The sequence below is a fragment of the Calonectris borealis genome, chromosome 2 (genome assembly GCF_964195595.1).
Source record: "Calonectris borealis chromosome 2, bCalBor7.hap1.2, whole genome shotgun sequence".
Lineage (NCBI taxonomy): Eukaryota > Metazoa > Chordata > Aves > Procellariiformes > Procellariidae > Calonectris > Calonectris borealis.
In genome coordinates, this window is record NC_134313.1 from 5,175,631 (window position 1) to 5,197,523 (window position 21,893).

General features: G+C 39.8%; 1 protein-coding gene across 6 annotated transcripts in view; it reads left to right on the forward strand.

Annotated features, from left to right (window-relative positions):
• Positions 1 to 21,893, forward strand: part of PTK2 (protein tyrosine kinase 2) — a 229,416-nt gene that overhangs the window by 149,320 nt on the left and 58,203 nt on the right. For 3 of the 6 annotated variants that reach the window (XM_075141090.1, XM_075141086.1, XM_075141087.1), the window contains 2 exons: positions 8,547 to 8,577; positions 11,043 to 11,095. In XM_075141090.1, the coding sequence (XP_074997191.1) occupies positions 8,547 to 8,577; positions 11,043 to 11,095 (84 nt within the window). Of the gene's footprint in view, positions 1 to 8,546; positions 8,578 to 11,042; positions 11,096 to 20,259; positions 20,344 to 21,549; positions 21,568 to 21,893 lie in introns of all 6 variants that reach the window. The other 3 variants (XM_075141088.1, XM_075141085.1, XM_075141084.1) reach the window with 2 other exon arrangements.

Consider the following 21,893-nt stretch of genomic DNA (forward strand, 5'->3'; position numbering starts at 1 on the left):
TGCATACAAACAACTGCCATCTAAGATTAGCAGGGCACGTGGGTCCTGACTTACTGCTGCTGTAGGTAGCAATAAAAATTGACCCACTCTGTTTGCACTTTTTCTTTCTAATTCTTGTCTTCCTCTGACCTGACTTCCTTATCATTCAACTGTTACATCTTCTAGACTCACTGAGCTCTGTTAAGGGCAAGATCTCGATTTTTCTATGTGTGTACAGTACTAGGCATAGCTATGCTTTGCACTGTGGTTTGCCGGTAGGCATGAATGCAAAATAAATCAATCCATTTAATGGAGTGTGTTTATTTGTGTGATATTCTGTCGTGGTTTAACCCCAGCCAGCATCTAAACACCACACAGCCGCTTGCTCACCACCCCCCTCCGGTAGGATGGGGGAGAGAATCAGGAGGGCTCAAGTAGGAAAACTCGCGGGTTGAGATAAAAACAGTTTAATAATTGAAATAAAACAAAGTAGAACAGTAATAATAATAATGTAACAACAACAATAATAGAATATACAAAGCAGGCGATGCACAATGCAGGTGCTCGCCACCCGCTGACGCCCAGCCCATCCGCAAGCTGCGAGAGCCCCCACCTTCCTGGACCATGCCTCCTAGTTTATATACTGAGCGTGACATCATGTGGTATGGAATACCCCGTTGGTCAGTTGCGTTAGCTGTCCTGGTTATGCTCCCTCCCAGCTTCTTGTGCACCTGGCAGAGCATGGGAAGCCAAAAAGTCCTTGACCTAAGCACCACTTAACAACACCTAAAGCGTCAAGGTGCCATCAACATTCCTCTCATACCAAACCCAAAACACAGTGCCACACCAGCTACTAGGAGGAGAATTAACTCTATCCCAGCCGAAACCAGGACATACACTTATTGGTGTATTTTAACACAGAGCAAATGAGCAGTGATTGAGTTAAAGGAACATTATATAGCACTTCGGGAACACTCCTCTTTATGCAAACATTAAGAGAATCCCTCCAGTAGAATAAATTGTGGGGTTCTTTTGTCTGAGATTTCTTTTTTTGAAGTTCATAGCAATACTCAACATATTAATTAAACATTTCATAGGAGAGGAGTCCCCACCATGATCTGCATTCCCAGATCCCTCCCACAGTAAGCTTTGATTATATAAGGCACATCAGAAACAAATCATGTAGCAACTCTCAATCCAGCAGATGTGTTTTCTCCCCTCTTTGAGCCTTCCCATCCCCTCTTTGTTGTAAATTTACATGTTTATTGCAAGTCTCCTCATAAATTATCCTCCTTGATTACTAAAAGAACCCGTGTTCTTGTGATATTATCTGTCTCACTATCTGTTAATGATGTAGTTTCTCTTAATTTGGTGAGAGCACTTGGTAATGTTGAAGACCTGGACAGTATTTGGCATATTTCCATTCAGTTTGTTTTATTTTTCATAAATATTTTGCTATACAGGTCCCTTTAGACCAATGTGGAAACTTTAAACTTAATATTTGTGTTTCCATTATCACGCTTATCTCTTACAGGCAAAAAGCACAAATGAAGCAACTGATAAAAACTGAAACTGATATGAAGTGGCTATTTACTGACTGGACTATGCACTAAGTAGCTTTCCTGTGATCTAGTGGAAGTCTAGTGGCTGAATTTTGTATCTATTAATTACTTTAAACAAGCTTTATAGATAATGCAAAATTGTCAAAACTCTTATAAAAGACTAAAAATAATTTCAATTGGATAAGGACAGTTTATGTTGTGGTAAATCAAAATACTTGAGAGTTCTTTTCATGTCTCCTGGAGCCAGGGGTTATAGGAGTGATGGAAGGTACTGGGCGTATGTGCCAAGGTTTTGGTCGCGGTGGGCTGCAGGTGTGGCCGCTGTGGGAACAGACCTGGGGCTGCCCTGTGCCGCTCACAGCCGCCTCCACATCATTTCACCCCTTGCCTCTGTGACACACACACACCTGATAATTATCATTAAAATACACATTCATCACACATTCTTTATGACCTTCTCTTACATCAACAGAAATTCCCAATATCAAAATCTGAAGTATCATCATCACAAAAGCAAAAAAAACCCCACCACAACAGTATATACACAATAAAACTCCTCTCCTTGTCCCATCACCACTTTACAATGACAAATTCCCAACACCAGCATCTAAGTTCCCCACAATTATTGCACTTCCTAGTATTCTCCAGTCTGAATTTTGGCCACTACCTCTTTCAGTTACTGTTGCTGCCTTGAACTCCTGAAGCCTATGCTGGGCACCAAAAAGGTGGGTCAGCCCTGGCCAGCAGCCAACCTCAGCTGCTCCCTCAGTCCCCCTCCTCAGCAGGACAGGTGGAGAAAATAGGATGAGAAAGCTCATGGGTTGAGATAAAGGTAGGGAGATCACTTATGACCGTCACGGGTAAAAGAGACTCGAATTGGGGAAAATTAATTTATTACGAATTAAAATAATTTGGGTAGTGAGAAACAAAGACAAAACTAGAGGAACACCTTCCCCTCACTCCCTTTCTTCCCAGTCCCACCTTCACCCTTCCACTCCTGAACCCTCTCCCCCTGAGGGGCGCAGGGGTGGGGATGGGGGTTGCGGTCGGTCCCCCCCAGCCCCTCTCGGCCGCTCCTCCCTCCTCACCCATCTCCCTGCTCCAGCGCGGGCCCTTCCCCGGGCTGCAGCCCTTCAGGGACAACCTGCTCCCGCCGGGGCTCCCCACGGCCGCAGCTCCCGCAGGAAATATCCCCCTGCTGCGGCCTGGGGCCCTCCCCGGGCTGCAGGGCGGGTCTCTGCTCCCGCGGGCTCTCTCCAGGGCTGCCGGGGATCCCTGCCCCGGGCCTGCAGCCCCTCCTGCCCTCCTCCTCCTCCGGCTTCGGGCTCCCTCTGCTGCTGCTCCCTCCTGGGCTTCCTCCTCCTCTGCCTGTGCCGCCCGTGGCCCTTTCGGAAACCTGTTTTCCCCCCGGCGCCCCGGCTTGGCTGAGGGGCTCAGCTGTGCCCTGCGGTGGGGCCGCTGGAGCCGGCCGGGACCGGCTGGGACCGGCTGTGTCCGGCACGGGGCAGCCCGGCCTCTCCTCACAGAGGCCACCCTGCAGCCCCCTGGCAGACACCTGGGCACGGACACCCCGATACAATCACGAATACCCCATTTTTTTAACTGAATTTAGAATTGGGCAAAATCTCGTGGGTTTCAACTTGTGAAAAACAACATATGCTTTTACTGGAATGCTGTTAGTAACAAATTTTGACTTCAGACCTACAAAGGTACTAATGAATGTTTCATATTTTATTTGGGATATAAGCTGTAAATGGATGAGTACCAACTTGGGAAATACTGTCTGAAGTGAGCAGTTTGTATCTAGAGAGCACGTAGGCGTCTATACGATCAGCTTTGATTTCAACAGTAGTTCCATGCAGATGGATTTTTCTTGAATTTTCTCCAGTGAAAGGGGAGGCATCTCTAATACTACTTGATAGTAGGTTTTTATTTCTGGCTGCTTTTTTATTTTTTTAACATATGCTTACTTTTCCAGTTTCCCCTGTCCATATCTGGCCCCCCACTTGGCGCGTATCTCCAGCAGCCAAAAGGGGGATGTTGTCTGTGTAGCCGGTCAATGCATATGTCAGATTGTGGCTTAAGCGCGGTGCATGTGCTCCTTCCTTCTCCCCAGGGCTAAGCGTGCATTGTCCACCTCTCCGACCCTCATCAACCCAGAGAACAAGGGCCCAAGTTCTGTTCAGTGCATGACAATGTGTTGCTCTGCTACTAATGAGAACAAAATCAGTCATGCCTCATGGAATTTGGCAAAGGACAGTGAAAAGGAAGATGATCAGAAATAGCAAGGTTTTAGTTACATTGGACCCATGCATGCTGCCTGTTTTTCCAACCAATCTGGAAACAAACATTCATTTAACTTGGGTTAGAGTCTCTGCTTTTCTCTGTCCATCCCCATAATTTCCTCTCACTGTTTTCCAGCCATCTTCAATTCCTTGCACCTTTTTCACACTCTACTCGTTAACTATATCATACTAGTCCTCAACTAACTACATAATACCACTTCTATTCGTGTTGTCCTTTTCTCACAAAATGTGTAGAATGGGTTTACTATTAAGATGGAATCAGGATTGTGTTGTGAAAGGGATTTTTATTACAATCCTTGCTTTATATTTTGCACCAATAGGAAGCTGTGCAGTTAAGTGAAGTAGGGACTTGCAGGAACAGAATGGGAATCTCATGGTTAAGGAAATTTAATACTGCACTGGAAGGCTGATTCTATCTTTATCTCTCTTAGATCCTTTTTGATAGGTAGCAATTGACTTCAGCATACACTAGCAGTTGCCTCCTATGGTATTTCTTACTTTCTTAAGAGGTTGGGGTCTACATTTGCAGGAGAGGGAAATGATCAGATCTGCAGCTGAGGTCAGTACTTTGAACATATGAAGCACTGTGGCCCTGCAAGTGTTATGAAATCATTCACTGATGTTTCTGAAGTCCCCAAATATGATACTGATGTGCTCCACACAAAAAAAAACCCACTAGAGGAAATGAAAAGTTCTATCTTTAGAATACAGTTTGAATAGTGTGCAGTTAATATGTATTGGAGCTATGTATTAAACAGCAAGAAAAATTATTTGGAATACCTGTCTTCAATTGTGCATCAGTTATCTCGATTTAAAAGTATCGAATGATGAAGTTAACTTTGCAGTTTAATAAAGTTCTTTTAACACAGAGGTTTGTATGTTTGTATCATTGCCTAAGTGTTTAGAAACAACAGACTACAAGTATGTTTTACCAGTAACATACGTGGTTCATCAGCAACGTCTAAACCATTAAATCCACTGCCAAATGTAGGAGCAGTGTTGGAATAACTAACAGTAGCCTCATAACTTGATATAAACTAGAACATGGGATGCTTTCACAAATAATGATGGCAGCTGGTGTAGATATCAGGTGTAACTTAAGGTTCTTGAGTCTCCTTCACAAACCTAGGGAGGCCCGCACAGTAGTAGGCAGGACTCACCTGCCTGTTTCTCTAAGCTTGATGTTTTTTGCCCAGTTCCATCCAGTGTGAATCCTCTAGTGCCCATTTCAGTCTCTTTTTTTTGGGTACCTCCCCTCCAATCTTTTTATTGCCAGGCTGTCACCTTCAAGCATCTGATCTGATACTTGTCACTCCACACTTCCTTTCAGGATCTTTGCCTTTTGTTTCCTTTCCCAAAAGGTATCATTTACCCTAACATCACAATACCTTTATCTCCCACCTCATGCTGCTTGTATAATCTTGCTGTCCGCCCTCTGGTTTCAAGTGCTTGCTCTAGTCACTTTGCTGAGCTGGTCTAGGTCATCTCCCAAACCACAGCTCTTTGTTTTCCTTCTTTCCTGCATCTTCCTTTTCAACACCTCCCATCAGAGCCTGAGGTGCAGCTCTCTTACCCTTTCTGCACTTAAGGTAAACCTGCTTGCTCTTCAGCACCTTTAAGTACAATTGAGCCTGTCTCCTTTTATTCCTGTGTCCAAACTCGCTGGGAAAGATCTGATTTTGTAGTCCTGGGCTTGATTTGGAGCATGTGCAGCCCACTGCAGCACTGCAGTGGTTTTTTTCCCCCAAAACCCCCTGATAGCTGACTAAAATTAGGCAAGCTTTCATTGAGATGGTGAAAGGAAACATCCTGATACAACACCCATCTCATAGCAAATTACGGTGCATCCTTGATCGAAACTAGAGAGGCCTGGGCAGTTTCCAAAGGGGTCTTTTGTTTTTCTTAAAGTTAAAAGGTCTGATCAGTCCCCTAAAAGCCAGCCAGCCAGCACGTGGCAGAAATTGCATGGAAGCAATAGATGTGATTGGTGAAAGTACAGCAAAATTGTAGGAGATGGAAAATGGATTTCTGTGAACTTAACAGGCCATGCTCTTAAGCATCATTTATGACTTAAACGTTGTTGTGGTTTAACCCGGCAGGCAGCCAAACACCACACAAGTGCTTGCTCACTCCTCTGCCTCCTCCCAATGGGATGGGGGAGAGAATCGGAAAAAAAAAAAAGTAAAATTCATGGATTGAGATAAAGACAGTTTAATAGAACAGAAAAGGAAGGGAAAATAGTAATAATAATGATAGAATATACAAAATGAGTGATACAGAATGCAATTGCTCACCACCCACCAATGCCCAGCCGGTCCCCAAGCAGCAATCGCCCCTCCCCGACCAACCCCCAGTTTATGTACTGAGCATGACGTCATATGGTATGGAATACCCTGTTGGCCAGTTTGGGTCAGCTGTCCCGGCTATGCTCCCTCCCAGCTTCTTGTGCACCTGGCAGAACATGGGAAGCTGAAAAGTCCTTGACTAGCGTAAACACTACGTAGCAACAACTAAAACATCAGTTATCAACATTATTCTCCTATTAAATTCAAAACACAGAACTATACCAGTTACTAGGAAGAAAATGAACTCTATCCCAGCCAAAACCAAGACAATTGTTTCAGATAAACTTAAAAACAGACCTGGGTTGGTGAGCCAAACTATGTTGTTTACCTTTAGACAGCAAAAAAAATTGTAACAAAATACTGTAGTTTGCCATGTTGAGCGTGGCGTCTGAATCATAGAATCATAGAATCATGGAATCATACAGGTTGGAAAAGACCTCTAAGAGCATCGTGTCCAACCGTCAACCCAACACACCATGTCCACTAAACCATGTCCCTAAGTGCCTCATCTACACGTCTTTTAAATACTTCCAGGGATGGTGACTCCACCACTTCCCTGGGCAGCCTGTTCCAAGGCCTGATCACTCTTTCAGTAAAGAAATTTCTCCTAATGTCCAGTCTAAACCTCCCTTGGCGCAACTTGAGGCCATTTCCTCTCGTCCTATCACTAGTTACTTGGGAGAAGAGACCAACACCCACCCCACTACAACCTCCTTTCAGGTAGTTGTAGAGCGCGATGAGGTCTCCCCTCAGCCTCCTCTTCTCCAGGCTAAACAACCCCAGTTCCCTCAGCCGCTCCTCACCAGACTTGTGCTCCAGACCCTTCACCAGCTTCGTTGCCCTTCTCTGGACACGCTCCAGCACCTCCATGTCCTTCTTGTAGTGAGGGGCCCAAAACTGAACACAGTATTCGAGGTGCGGCCTCACCAGTGCCAAGGACAGGGGCACGATCACCTCCCTGCTCCTGCTGGCCACACTATTTCTGATACAGGCCATGATGCCGTTGGCCTTCTTGGCCACCTGGGCCCACTGCCGGCTCATGTTCAGCCGGCTGTCAACCAGCACCCCCAGGTCCTTTTCCTCTGGGCAGCTTTCCAGCCACTCTTCCCCAAGCCTGTAGCGTTGCCTGGGGTGGTTGTGGCCGAAGTGCAGGACCCGGCACTTGGCCTTGTTGAACCTCATACAGTTGGCCTCAGCCCATCGATCCAGCCTGTCCAGGTCCCTCTGCAGAGCCTTCCTACCCTCCAGCAGATCAACACTCCCGCCCAACTTGGTGTCGTCTGCAAACTTACTGAGGGAGCACTCGATCCCCTCGTGCAGATCATTGATAAAGATACTGAACAAGACCGGCCCCAGTATTGAGCCCTGGGGAACACCGCTCGTGACCGGCCGCCAACTGGGTATTGGACATTTCTCTACTCAGTCCCGTAATACACAAAGGCAAAACTGTAGTTCTCTTTTACAAGGTCTGGAAATTTAAGATACTTCAATATAGGATAAGAACAACCCAGAATTAATATGATTTTTGTGTAATCAGTATGTATCACCATTCTCTAAAATGGTGGCTCTTCCATTTTCTTTCAGGTCACTTTATCAGTACTACAGTGATTTAGAGAGTGATACTCATTTTAATTGCCCACTTTCCTTCCCTTCATAGTGTGATCTACTGTAAATCATTGGTGTTTTACTAAAGGATTAGTAACTTCCCCATCATCCTTCCCCACACAGATACCAAGTGTCTCATCAAATCCAATAGGGAAAAAAAGCTTGATTATGTACATCCAAGCTTTTATTACATAATATTATCAAAGAAAGACTGGCAAGAATTTGAAAATAGTTTACAAAAAGCTAACTTCATCTCTGGCTACTAAGCATTACTATTGTGTAATCTCAACCAAATGTGAAATCAGTATGATATGTTATGTGCTTTAATAATTTATTTCAGTTGTCTTGCTTGGAAGTCCAAGTTGGCTTCAACTGTTTTATTTATATGTTAGCACTTGGCACATCTTGGAGATAAAAGAAAAGTGTTTCTTAGTAGAGAGATGAGATACTGTTATACTTTCTGCAGGAGATTTATTGGAGTTACTTGTCAAGAATAAAAAAGAACTTTTATATTCTGTCTACGTTGTTCTCGCAGATAAGAGTTTGCCAAAAGGTCTATATCACTGGTCAGAAGGAGTTGTGTTGATACGCTGCTCTTAATATACATATAGAACAGGCTTTTGAATCAACATAAGTTTCCCTGAGAGATTGTGATGATTATTGTTTCGGGCATGTATGTATTGCACATTGAGAGAGGTTATTTGGAAACTTCAAAAAATTGTAATCCTATTTTCTTCTTGTTTACACAGAAGGTGAAAGAGCTTTACCATCAATACCAAAGTAAGTTTTATACTTTCTTTTTTTTTATATTAAAAAAATGTTTTGAAAAATAGTTTTGCTTAAGTGATGCTTTAGGACTTTATGTGCTTAATTTTTATTGTTGCTTTTGGATTCTAGGACAAATAGCAGGCAGTCATTTGGGACTATGGGGCATAAATGACTGACAGCAGCATTAAACTAGAAAAATACCAGAAATAAAATCTGAGGAAAAAAGTGCATAATGCATCAATCATATTTGACAGTAACAAAAGAAGGATGTTTTGGAAAAGACTTGACTGGGATTCAGGCTATTTATTTTGAGTCCATGAGTAAATTTAATTACAGGAGTGATGCTAAACAGTTTTTGAATTGTGGTTTCAATCTGTACGTCAGTCTGTGCTCTTTTTTTCCCTATTTGTCCCCTTTTCTGCTTATGTGAAATACAGAAAATATTTTTTTTCTCCTATCGTAAATCTGTCATGTCACCTTTTGTTAATAAAATTTCCGTAATGGGGACAGCCTAAGTTGGGATCTCTAGGTTCAATGTAATAAAGAATATAATTTACATAGCAAATACTTTTAAATCTATTTTTTAAAATCTAGTAATGTAGAAGAATTCTTCTCCGATAGTAATTATGGATTTGTAGAAAATGCTAATCTATGTCAGGCACATAGAGTTGCATTTTTTTTCTCTGGCTAGTTTTATGGTGATTCTGTATCCAAGGTATGCTGAGAGATGCTATCTGCATCTAATAATTCTTACATAAAGTATGCTAAGATACCTCTCTCTATTTTTCTCCTTCCCAAGCTTTAAGGTAAATAAGAAAAGATTTCTAATTTAGCTCTGTTTGAACTAAGAATACTTCTTATGTTGTTGGAGTTGGTAGTCCATAACGCAGTGGTAGGCAAGCCTATTAATTCTTCCTGCTGATTCTCTACACTCCTGGTGTCAATGGCTAAGTCTCTGTCCTATCTGGCAAGTTGTGATGGTTGTCTTCCCTTTCCATGTGCAGTTTCTTATTGTGGCCTCCTAAACTTCAGTCATTTAACCAAGCCACTTTTTTTTCGCTTGTTTGTAATCAGACTGCTTTCTCAGTAGCCACATTCAGGCCTGTTTTAAAGCCATGTCTCATCATCTCATCAGATCGTTTTCCTTTAACCTTATCAGGCAGTATCACCCATATCCAGTAGCAGGAGATAACTATTGAAAGACCAAATGAAATTTAGCAGTTTATAGTGACTTATCTCTTCCTTTTTCCTTTGGGACACAGAGACTGTGTCTACTTTGATCCAGCCACCTCATTCTGTTTCTTCCTTGATTCCTGGAAGGAGTCCAGAATTATTACTATTACGTTTTTTAACTATTGGGTGGAGTATGGAACACAATTTGTTCCTGAATCTGCAAGAAACTAGCCACTTAGATATTAGTGATTGCTCTTCCTTCACAGGTCCTGCTGCAGTCCTCGCCAGCCAGGTAGCTTTCTCATGGTGCAGAAGGAGAGGCGTTAAAATGCAGGGAGGAAAACGAAATGGAAGTCAAGGCTGGAAGCAGTAGAACTGATAAACTTAGTGTGCACTCATATGGAAGAGAAAAATTTGGTTTTACTTAAATAGATACAACTGAGAAACACAAAATAACTTTCTAATTACATAAATTTTATCCTTTTTTTATTTGTAGGGATTTCTGGGATAAAATAAGGCTTGAAGGAAAAGCTTCTTCCCATTTTTGGGACAGTTTACCCAAACTGAATTTGTACTCTTGAGTCTGTTTAAACAAGGGCACCACATATGCTCATAGTCTGGCAGCAGAGGAATGGGCTTTTGTCAAATACATAAAACTACTAGCCAACACTATCTTGCATATGGAAAGATTTGCCTTTGCCAGATGAAATTACAGATTTCTGAAGTGCAGTACTCTCGCTGTCTTACCATTAAAGTTATGTTTATATATGTACATGAAAAAAATTTAGAAGAGTTCTTTGGAATTTCTTTTATTAATGAACATTTATAGCTAACTACATTTAAATTTAATTGTTTTTCTTAGTTTACTTGACATGTAAATCAATTTAAGATTGTTGTACAGGGGAAGTCATCTTACACACAAAAACTCGGTTCATACTTTATTTCCAGTAAATAATACAGAAAGTAGAAGCACCATCAAATTACCTACATTGACAAAGTTTACACATGCACAGCTTGATTTTAAAAGTTTGTAAAACTTAGGTTTTGGTTTTTCCGTGAAATTTGCTCTGTCGTTATGAATCAATATGCTAATTAAAATGGTAACACATTCTCTCCGCTCTTACTCCCCCAGATGGGTTTGAAATGGTAGATTCCTTTCTGACTTTTCTCCCCCTCAAAATCTGTCACTGTGGGAAATGGATTGGCCCTGCTAATTACAGTAGGTGCCCTGTTAGGATGAATTCCCAGTGTATGTGACCGTGAAGAATGTACAGCATTCAGCGATTCCAACCTCTGTTTTACAGGCTGGCCAACAATGAGAAGCAAGGAGTAAGGTCACACACAGTCTCTGTGTCAGGTAAGGCTCATTAAAAAAAAATGCAAGTTTATGTATAAAGCTAGCAGATCTTTAGGCAGATTTTTCACTCACAGTTAGCTCGCTGCTTGCTACATGGCTGTTGACTTTCCCAAGACCATAGCTGTGCTGCCTTTGTGGTGCAGTTTCTAAAGAGAAACTTTTTGCAGCTATCCTACGGAGTGTTGCTTGCGAGAACAACCATATCTGTGCAGTAATGTAGGGCCAGAATACTTCAAAGCAAAGCTGCTTGTCAGTATTTTCACTTAGCTTTGTAAGGAAGTAGAATGTCGTGGGCTAGAACTTAAATTGCCTGAGTATGTGTTAATTATGAAGGAGCAGCTTTGAAAAGTGAAAATAGGCAATTAAATATTAATCATCACTTTTCAGAAAGAAGAAACTTAATAGCTATTTTTTTGTAGCTGCTGTTTAGATCAAAGCACTTAATTTTTGCTATTGAAAATCACAAGTTAATTGAAGGATGAGCATGTGAGGTAATACATGTTGTTTCTATAGCTTGTAGGCTTCTAAGTTCTCTGTTAGTTACTGTGGGTTTTTTTAAGTTTTTATACTTGAGAGAGAACATTTTTCTTTTACAGAATCTTAAAACAAATCCTTTTGAGGGATTGATTCAGTGTCTTAGTAGAAGATACGTTTCTAAATCCTTATACATGATATTTACTAAGGAGATTTTCAATGCAAACGTGGTAATATTATGGTATGTTCTTATAGATTTCTAGTATTTGGCCACGAACTTCAGGAACCAATATTGTCACCCAGTGGAGTGTCCACCCCTGACTTACAGGGAGGCTACAGCCCCACTTTAACATTTATGTGAGCACTTAGTGGCACATTTTCAAAAACCCAACATATTTTATACAAGAAGGAGGAAAGATACAAAGATGTTTAATTAATTTCTTACTTTCAGATTCCTTTCCCCACTCTTAACCTTTTTTTAAAGATGTTTGAGATTCGCCACTTGGCATAGGAAGCCCAAGTAAACAGACCTTGTGCAAGAAAATAGATGAGAGGATCTGGAATTAAAATGTGTATCAAGCTGCAAAGGTGTAATAGAGCTTCATCAGTTACTATTACCTCTCAGAGTCAAATAGCAGTTCTTCTTCCTTCAGTACCTATCAAGCAAGCATGGTAGATAAGCATGAAGCATGGTCAGCATGTTCTCTCTTGATTCTTACCCGTGTGGCTCATTTTAGCTGTTAGAAAAAGTTGAAATTTCTTAAGTGATTAGTGTTGTGCTTTTTAATCACTCTGCATACACAAAAAAGCTACTCTTCAGGACAAAATAGGCATACTCCGCTGCCACCTCAAATTTTCATCCTTTCGATTTTTCTAAGAATGCTGATGTACTTCTACTATTAAAAGCAGTTATAAATGCTTACTTCATGATCTTTTATTGCTGCCACTTTGACTTTGCAAATCTAGATATCTTTTGCTTGATGCATTTTGTCTGAAGTAGTGTTGTGTCTCAGAGCACAAACTTGGTTCTCTACTCTTCTGAAGTACTGTTTTGATATTAATGGTGAATTTACTTGTAATACTACATAACTCTGGAGTTTAGGGTGTCACATAAAGGTGAATGGTGGGCAAATGAGAGCTTTGCTGTAGCACCACAGAAGAAACAGAAGCAGTAGCGCTGGAGATGAGCTGGTTGTTCCAACTGAACGTCAAGGAAGCTCTAAGGTGCAAAGCTGGCTCCTGATGCCATAAGCAAAACAATCAAATTAAACCAGTAAATGTCCATCCCTTTCTTTCCAATACTGAAATCAAAACCAAGTAGGTATTTTTCTTGCATTGTAGTAAGGTTTTGTATCTTTCCATAATGAAATCATTGTGCTTGATTCTTGTTTTTTATCCCATGTTACAAACCACTGGAAATACTGACATAGTGCTGGAATGATTCAAGCCATTGCATTTATTATTCATTCTCAACAGTTCTTCTTTTTAATAAGGGTACATAGAACACTGACATACTTTTTGTTAGTGGTGGTTTGGTTTTTTTGCCCCAAAATTATTTGAAATGAATCAAGTGTGGCATGGATGTCAGCATGTTAAATTTAAACCACAGACAGATTGTTGAGATAAAGTTGTGTGATAAGGGTTTTTCCTCGGGAGGTGCTTTCTGTAAGAATCTCTGAGTTCCCAAAGGAATCAACTTGTTATAAATGAAGTAATACTTCACGTAGATGTGAAGAAGTGTCACTCCTTTTGTCACATGTAACTGATCCATCAGTATGAAACAACGGAGGCAACAGATGTACATAATGTTCAGTTAACCCAAGAGTTACAGGTCAGCAGAGTCTGAGAGCTGACAGCATCCAGTGCAAAGCCAGCTGTGGGTGATGCTATCTTGGTTTGCAGAATAAGAGCTTTTCTCTGGTGACATTTAAGTGACTTAGAGCTAAAGGCTTCAAATAAGACGAGCTTTTATAACTTACTGACAGCTGTAACATCCTTCATGCCTTTGATGGTTTAAATCATAAATTAACTCTGCTGTTTGTTCTCAGAGATTGCTATTCTTTGTTTAAACCTCTTCCAATGCTAAAGCTGAATAGCAAAAATCTGAGACACATATTCGGCAGGAAAATTAAGCAGTCAGACATATTTATAGTATTAATACCCTTAGTTCTAAAGGAAGATTTCACAGCGAGTTCCCTACCACATTTGGGGGAGACCAGCAATAGTCGAAAACCGGTGTGGAACGTGATTTGGTGGTCTAAAAGTTCAGGTATTTGTCTGAAGTTTTGTAGATTTAAAAATGACCCTGTTAATGAAAGACGCCTTGTCTTTATTAACATACCTTGAAATATTTCTGGTCTAGTGAAATGAAAACTTGTTCTTTCCAAGTGTTTCAATATTCCAAAGCATACAAAGATAGAAGGTTTTTAAATACTTCTCTTTTTTTTTGCTCTAAATAAAGGCCTTTTCAAACTAGTGAAGGGTGAAGTTGGTTTCAGGAATCCAAAGCAGCAGATTGCTGGACCTGGGAGCCAAGAAGTGTTCTCTTACAGCTGTGTGTCACTGAACCAGGTTTCACCACACACCTCTTACTGCATGCTTCTGTTTCTGTTTCTTCTGGTATTATTTGTCTGCCTTGCTTCTTCAAATTATATGTTCCTTGCAGTGGGCACTGTCTTTCACTGTGTGCAAGTAAGATGCCTGCCAGATTTCCCCCGTTTTTTAAAGCGTATAGTAATAATTTTATCCCTCAAATTTTACGTTCACGCGTGTGTAGGATTATAAATAAATATAAACAAGAAGTCAAATTAAATGAGTTGGATTTCAGATTTCTTTGGTATACATCTGATGTTTTGGTTTAAGTTCCTGTGATTCACCAGAAGCGATGAGTGTTTTAGTTAATAGATAAGTAGTTCCAACTTTTATCTCCTTTTCCCTCTACTTCTGTCTTTACATTAAAAAAGAATTCTTTGTACTTAGGCAAGAGTGTACACTCAGGAAACAGTAAGGCTAAACCATTTGCTGTGTGCAGATAGTGTATCAAATTTGTAAGAAGCAGCATACTAGTTTAATTTCATTGACTAGATTTTCTCCTGTTTTGCTTGGAGTCACCTTATTAAAATGCTCTACTCTAGCCTACAGGAACTTATTTTGGCCAGCAGCTTGTTTTGATACAGCAAACATTAGCCTTAGTAAGGTGATGCACATATTTCCTGATACACGTATTTCCAAAAATAATAATTTACCTAGTCAATTATATATTATAAAAAGTTCTTCATAAGATGAAATCAATAAAGCCTTAGTTTGCTTGCTCCCGTTTTACATAAATTCTTTCTCACACAGAGCTCTTTGGTTTCTCCTGCCCCATCCTTGCTTATATAAATATGACTCGGAAGAATAAATATGCTTTTGCAGCCTTTGGCTAATTGTTGTGCCTCTTTTGCAGTAGAGAATTCTATGGATGTAAATTTTTTTAATCGTAGCTCAAACATTACTTTACATGCAGTGCTACAGAATATGACATTTTAGACTTGTTTCAGCGAGTATTGAACAAGCAGAGTATTGAACAAGTCTTGGCAGTGTTCGGTTCTTGGCAATGTTAGGTTTATGGCTGGACTCCATCTTAAGGGTCTTTTCCAACCTAAATGATTCTATGATTCTAAGCAGTGACTCTTGGCATTTGGATATTCAGGTAATGCTGAATAAAATAACGTGTTTGTGAGGAGGGAGCTGTAACTAGAAAGATGACAGTAAGGAAGAAGATGAGCTGTTCTGCAGGAGCCAGCACAAGGAATGTGCCTGGAGGGCGTTTTTAGGGCCTGCCACAGGATTGGTCTTGGTTCAAAGTGGGTGCTGGTTGTGCAGCTTTAGTATGTGCTTATTTGGTGAAGGAGATTGAAAGGTGTTTAAAAATATGATCAGTGTTTCAGATGTAAAGGCAGGCTGTTCAAGCCATCTAAGTAACAGACCTCAGGACACATGCCTTTAATAGGGAAGCAGGTATCTTAAAGAGAATTTGTTTGCAATCTTGTTCCCTAGCTGGTGTGGCTGTTGTTACAAGTAGTATTTTAAAGTCAAAAGGGGTGTAGCTCTAAGTGCATGGTAATATGATGGCATATGTTTCTAATAATGCTGGTGTACCATTGCCTCTCTATAGAGGAAAAAAAGAAAATTTGTTTGCTTATATTTGCTTACATAATTTTAATTATAACTGCATCCCATCGTTTAGATATATCCAGTAACGTGCCCTGCAAAGGAGAAATCTGATCTCTTGGAGAGAGCTTCCTTCTAGGAACTGAAGGATTTTAGCATCCTGAAAGAGGGGTTTCTCAGCAAGTTTCCAGGTTCTGCCTTAGGATCACAGATTTATAGTATAATATCATTACACTTAAATCACTTACTGTGGTTAACTCCTGATCATGGCAGTGAAGTGGTATGAGAGTTCTTCTCTAAGGTGCTACTTATGAGCAGATCCTGTTTGAAGTAGTTGCCAATTTAATCATACCATTTAGCTGAAATTTCAATTTGAATGAGACAATGTATCTTTTGAAGGAGATATAAGCATGATTTAAGTGAGGTTTTAGCATGCAGGAAAAAATTAGATGGTATATTCATCTGTGAGAGAGACTTCCAGTAGGTTACCTAGAACAAACTGAAATATAGCAGAAGCCAATGTCAAAATGCAACAAACAGGAGAGAAAAAAATAATAAATACATTCACCTGATTTCAGTATTACAACCCTTAAAAATGTTCTTAATGAAGGAGATGTCAGCATATGAAAGGACCTGAATGTACGGGTGAATGATGGGGCTAATCACAAGCTAAGCTGTGAGCAAGGATGGAAAGACAAATACAATTTTATTGAATCACTTCTGCTTGCAAATCACAGTGCACGCTCTGTTTCATGATTCCTGTGCCCAAAATGAAGGTCTGCCCTGTGCTCAACTCCAAAAGAGTTTCTTGTGTAGGACTTGTATTTCCTAGTTCCATTTGAATTAGTTGGTAAGGGAAAAAGGTGTTCTTTGCTTGAGATTGTAAAGATTTTTTTTTCTCATGTTCATTTTGTCAAGTCATTCCAAAAAGACAATGCTGAAAAGTGTAAGTAAATTTTTAAGATGAAAAATTGTATCTTGAATGCTTTTGACTGTGTCTGCTAGCTCAGTTATGTCATACTCTACAGCTCACTACTTCTGAAAAGAAAGACTAACAGTCTTAGCATAGTTTACATAGTTATACATCGAAATTATTAAATAATTGGAGGAATATAAAGGCTCTGTACAGCTGTAGCTCTGCCATATGGTCATAAGACTGGGAGACATTCAAGCCTAAGGTTTATTGCAGATTAATTTTACAAACCTTGAGCAAGGCATTAGTCTCCAAGTTCATGAAGGGAGTTACTTGCTTCTTAACTCACCCAGCTATTCTGCTGATTAGTAAGATACTATAGTTAAAAATACCCTTAATGCTAATAAATTACAATATTTCAGATTCCCGTCACAGTTGAATAGACTGGTGGTGTTACCTGTTTTGTATTTTAGACTGACTAAACCGCTTCTTTTCATGCATAAGACCAGAATGAACTGTGGTGACAGGCTAAACAGACTTTCTCCGTATCAGTACCTAGGAAGTTACTGCATTGATTTCATCAGTCTGTTAAAGAGTTCTTACCCTCCTATGCTCCTCCTTTATGATCCATTCATTTGATTTGAGCAGACATTTTTGCTTTGCTAGTAATAACACTGTAGTATGACTAAAGAAATGTTCCATGAAGTATTAGGTTTGGGGTTTTGTTGTTTATGTATAAACATACTTGATGTGACAACTGCATAGTGCTCATTTTATTTCAAAAGCTTGAAAACAAATAGGTTAATTCCTTCCACAGATTTTTTTCAGGGTTTTTCCTCAAACTGATTCAGGAATGTATGACTAAAATAGAATGGGAAATTACCAGTTTCAGCCTTCCAGTATTGGTTATCTACTCATACAATCCTAACAAGAAGCTCCAGTAGTAACTGCCCACTAGCCTGGTCGCTTCCTTTCTAACATAGTCTGTTGCATAGCAAGTGATTTGTTCTTTTTTTTTTTTTACACAATAATTTTAGTGAATACTTAGTGCTGAGAAGAGGAACTAAATTAAAAAAGAAGTCCAGTGCAGCTTTCAGCAGCATTTCTGAGCTTTATGGGCAGTTATATATGCCAGTGATATCCTGCCTGGAAGCCGGTGTGGAATGGTGGAAATCCTTCTACGTAGTATTCATTTCAAGGAGGTGCTCTCTAAGCTCCTGAAAAAGTGTTGGAACTTCTTTTTTTTTTTTACCCTTAGAATCAACTCTTTACCTAAATAAACTTTCTTTTGTAGCTAGACTTGAAGATGTGGTACGTTTAAGACAAAGCAGTCTTCTGTTTAGTCTGGCAGAATAGTTAAGACAGTAAATCATAAAGGCGAAGCTTGAAATGCAGAAGACAAGTTGGACTGAGTATCACAGGGCATCAGGACATGTACGTGATGGATTAAAAACACCTTTGTCATTTTGATGTGCCCTTCATATGAAATATGCCCAGGGAAGTGGTTGAGTCTCCATCCCTGGAAGTATTTAAAAGACGTGTAGATGAGGCGCTTAGGGACATGGTTTAGTGGGCATGGTGGTGTTGGGTTGACGGTTGGACTCGATGATCTTAGAGGTCTTTTCCAACCTTAATGATTCTATGATAAATAGGTTAGTCAGGCTTCAGTCAGCTTCCGCTATCCACATAGAGTGAACAGCATTTCAGCATTTCAAGCTTAAATTAGCTTTGTAGCCTGAGCAGACAGGTCAAGAGTTGAAACATCTCTTCCCCTTTAGATAGCTTGCATTGCTTCTGGTGACTCTATACCTGTTCTTCTGTTTCAGTACGGAGTATTCGATTCCTTTATTCTCATTTCAGTACCTTTTCAGTAGTCTCTTAAAATAGCTGTAGTATTTTTTTCTTTTCTTTCATACTATGTCTAAAGCTTTTTATGAATGTTACCTCAGGTTTGTGTTAGAATGATAGTGCTGAAAATTGTGCTATGTGATGTTAGGAAGATAAATCCCTAGGATTGCAGTAATGTGGTATACACAGAAATACTGATACACTAACTTACTCAATAATTTTGCCCTCTCCTTGCTCCTCTTTTAGTTTTTAGCATTGAATCTGATTAATGTTCTGTCATTTTCAATGACATGTACATTTTCACAATTGATGAATGATTTCTGTTTGTTGAATCACCCCAGCAGTTTTTATAATGGTACTTTTTTGTTGTTTAGCATACAATGATAAATCTCATCCACTTATTTTAACTTTGGAGTAAAATTGCCATCTTAGCGAAGAATGAGTTTTACATAGTAGTGCGTTACCCATTAGATTTGCATGCGTGAAATTCAACATGCAGCCTCCAGATTGGACAGTGATTGAACACACTTAATACACCTTTAAAAAAATTCTGCACATTATCCCTCAAAATCTGGCCACTAAAAACTGCACAACTGTGTATAAGATGGTGCTTTTGTGTAAGTGTAGCTGCTTTGATGGTTCTTAGGTTTCCAGAACCTATGAAAAATGTGAAGTTATTTTTATTAAAAGGTAATTCTCCTTTTCTGCCCTTCCTCCACTCCTCCCACCACTGACTAGTATGCTGTGCCAGTATGCTGCTTCTATAGTACTGGGCTTCTCTTTCAACACCTTTATAACTCAAGGTGGCTGGACCTCACTCTTGAGTTTTGACTGTAAAGGACTACCAGCAACAAAATGCGGGATTTTAGTTGATTGGCTTTTAAACCACCTCTCACATTTCCTGAGATAGAGGAGAGAAGGAAAAGAGGAAAGCAGAGAGGAGCGAACAGATAACAAGAGAAATAAAAGGAACAGCTATCTTCAGGTTCTTAGTGTGGTCTTGTGTCCTTTCGCACCTTCTGAAATCAGTTGTGGCTTCTTTGTATTTTCTCCTACTCAGAAAACTCTCTCCTCTTGATAAGCGCTTTGCTAATTCAATGCTGTAGGGTGCTAGGAAAGGGGACAGTGAGGACGGTGCCATGGGTGTTCGCCCAGAGATCCTTGGAGAGCTAGAATATCAATTGGCCAGACAGGTCTGCACTGGGGATAAAACTCCAGTGGCAGATATCAGATCATAAAATATGTCAGTGTTGTATTTCAGTGGGACAGAGAAACTGTGTTTTTCCTTGTTCTGTGTAACCCTGCTATGTGAAATACTTGTTTTGTGTTAAGTTCTTTTAAGGGTCCAGAAAGTCAATGCGTCCATGTTTAAGTCTGGTGACTGCCACTTAAATCAGAATTTAGCTAGAGCACAGTCTAGTAGAACTTAGATGGGAAGCTTGCAAAAGCGAGTTACACTTCTGGGATAGACAATGTTCTTTGTGTTGTCAATGGATGGTATATATAGTTGGGAAAAGCTGACTTTTTTAATAGATTCTAGTCTCACTTTTAAAAATTGAAATAAGAATAACTGCTGTAGAAAGGAATTTGAAGGAAAATACCAAATATGCTTTAGAGTTTCAACAACATTCGTATATCCATTTGTGTATACAGAATTGTAATGTAAACCTTTACTTTTATGTTCATTCATTGTAGATGTTCTCTCCAGTCTCTTTTCTTTTATTTCCAAATAATTTGTTTCTGTTTTTCTCTTTCCTTTTCTTGCCTCTTTGTAAAGGAGTCAATCACTGTCAGCATAAAGTAAAGAAAGCTAGACGCTTTCTCCCTTTCGTCTTCTGTTCCCATGAGCCGCCGCCTAAGGGTACTGCACTGCTCTTTGTATAGGCTGCCTTATTAACCCAAAAGCTGAATATACTAACGCAGTTACTGGTTTTTTTACTACTTTAACCTCAGGTAAACAGAGTTCCAAGAATAATTTCATTAAATTTCTACTACTCCTTTCCTCCTATTGAATTGGATTTTCATGCAGTGTCACAAACTTGCTGGTCCCCATTTTTATGGGGGACTGAGTTTTAAGCATCATATTCTACAATGACAAACATACTAATAATTTCATTTGTATAGCTATGCAGCCCCTGTTTACCCATGGGCTTTTTGGTTAATATATTTTTACTTCATTCTTGGACCCCTGATACAGCATGCTTATGAATGAAATAGAATAGCAACAATAAGCATCAGCTAATTTCACTTTGAATTAAATACTGAATACAGTGATGCTTTTGGCTGCATACTGGTTCAGCTTTTGGTCTGGACCAGTTTGGCTTTGTTAGGGGTAAGAAGAATTGGAGTAACAAGTGCATTACTTTTACAACATTAATGCTCATTTTCCTTTTATTTATAAATAATGTCTGAAGTGCATCAGCTTGTGCTGTGGGTATTGGTGTGGAATAGGACTGCTACCATAAATGTGGAATATGGTGCTCATTTGAAGAGCTTTCCAGTAGAGTTGCTCCATTTGCCATTGGTTTAAATTTCAGCTTTGTATAAGTGCAATATGCTCTGTATAATTAGTACTTAGATGGTTCCATTTCTTGCTCATGTCTTAGTGATAGTAGAGGAGTGCATTTCCTTTGAAAGGGTGAACACCAACTCTAGTTATCCAAAGTCCTAAGTGTGTGAAAAGTCAAATTGAACTGACTCGTGGCTGTAGGAGATCCATTTTGTAGTGAAGTATTGACTTAAACCAGAAATTGGCATTTCTTAACAATGCATTAAAATAGTTCCACTCCTAAATTTAATTTTTGTGTAAATTTGTGTTTGAAAGTCATTAACTCTGTTTCATCATACAAGCTTCTTAGAACATATCTTTGTCCCTTGGGTTTTAGGTGAGAAGTCTTAAATTCTGCTACTTTTCTGGTTTCTCTTGAGTCAGGTATATAATATAACTGCAGTCTGAATACTTTTGGATTACTCATGAATTTAATAGTATATTTTCCCCTCCCCTTCTCTGTCCCTTCTCTCTCCCCCTCTGTTTTTCTCTTTCCTTGCATGCCACCTGGATCTGCAGATGAAATTAGTGGGGACGGTAATATGTTTTCTAGTCTGTGTGTTACTAACATGCAATATGCAACTCTTATATCCATATACCACTTAATGCACATTTCAGTAATAAATTTTATACAGATTTTAGTATTAAAAAGCAGTCTGCTTTGGACATTAGCCAATAAATACTGTACTTTACAGGCTATGCAACTAACACTTTCTGCTAACCTGGAATTGAAAAAGGAAAAACTATTTCAAACACGCAGGGATGTGGTATTGCATGCATTTGCAATGAGAGTTCTGGCATGATGCAGAGGAGGTTTATAGGTTTGCAAGAGTGTCCATTCAGTTTGATTGAGATGGTTGTAT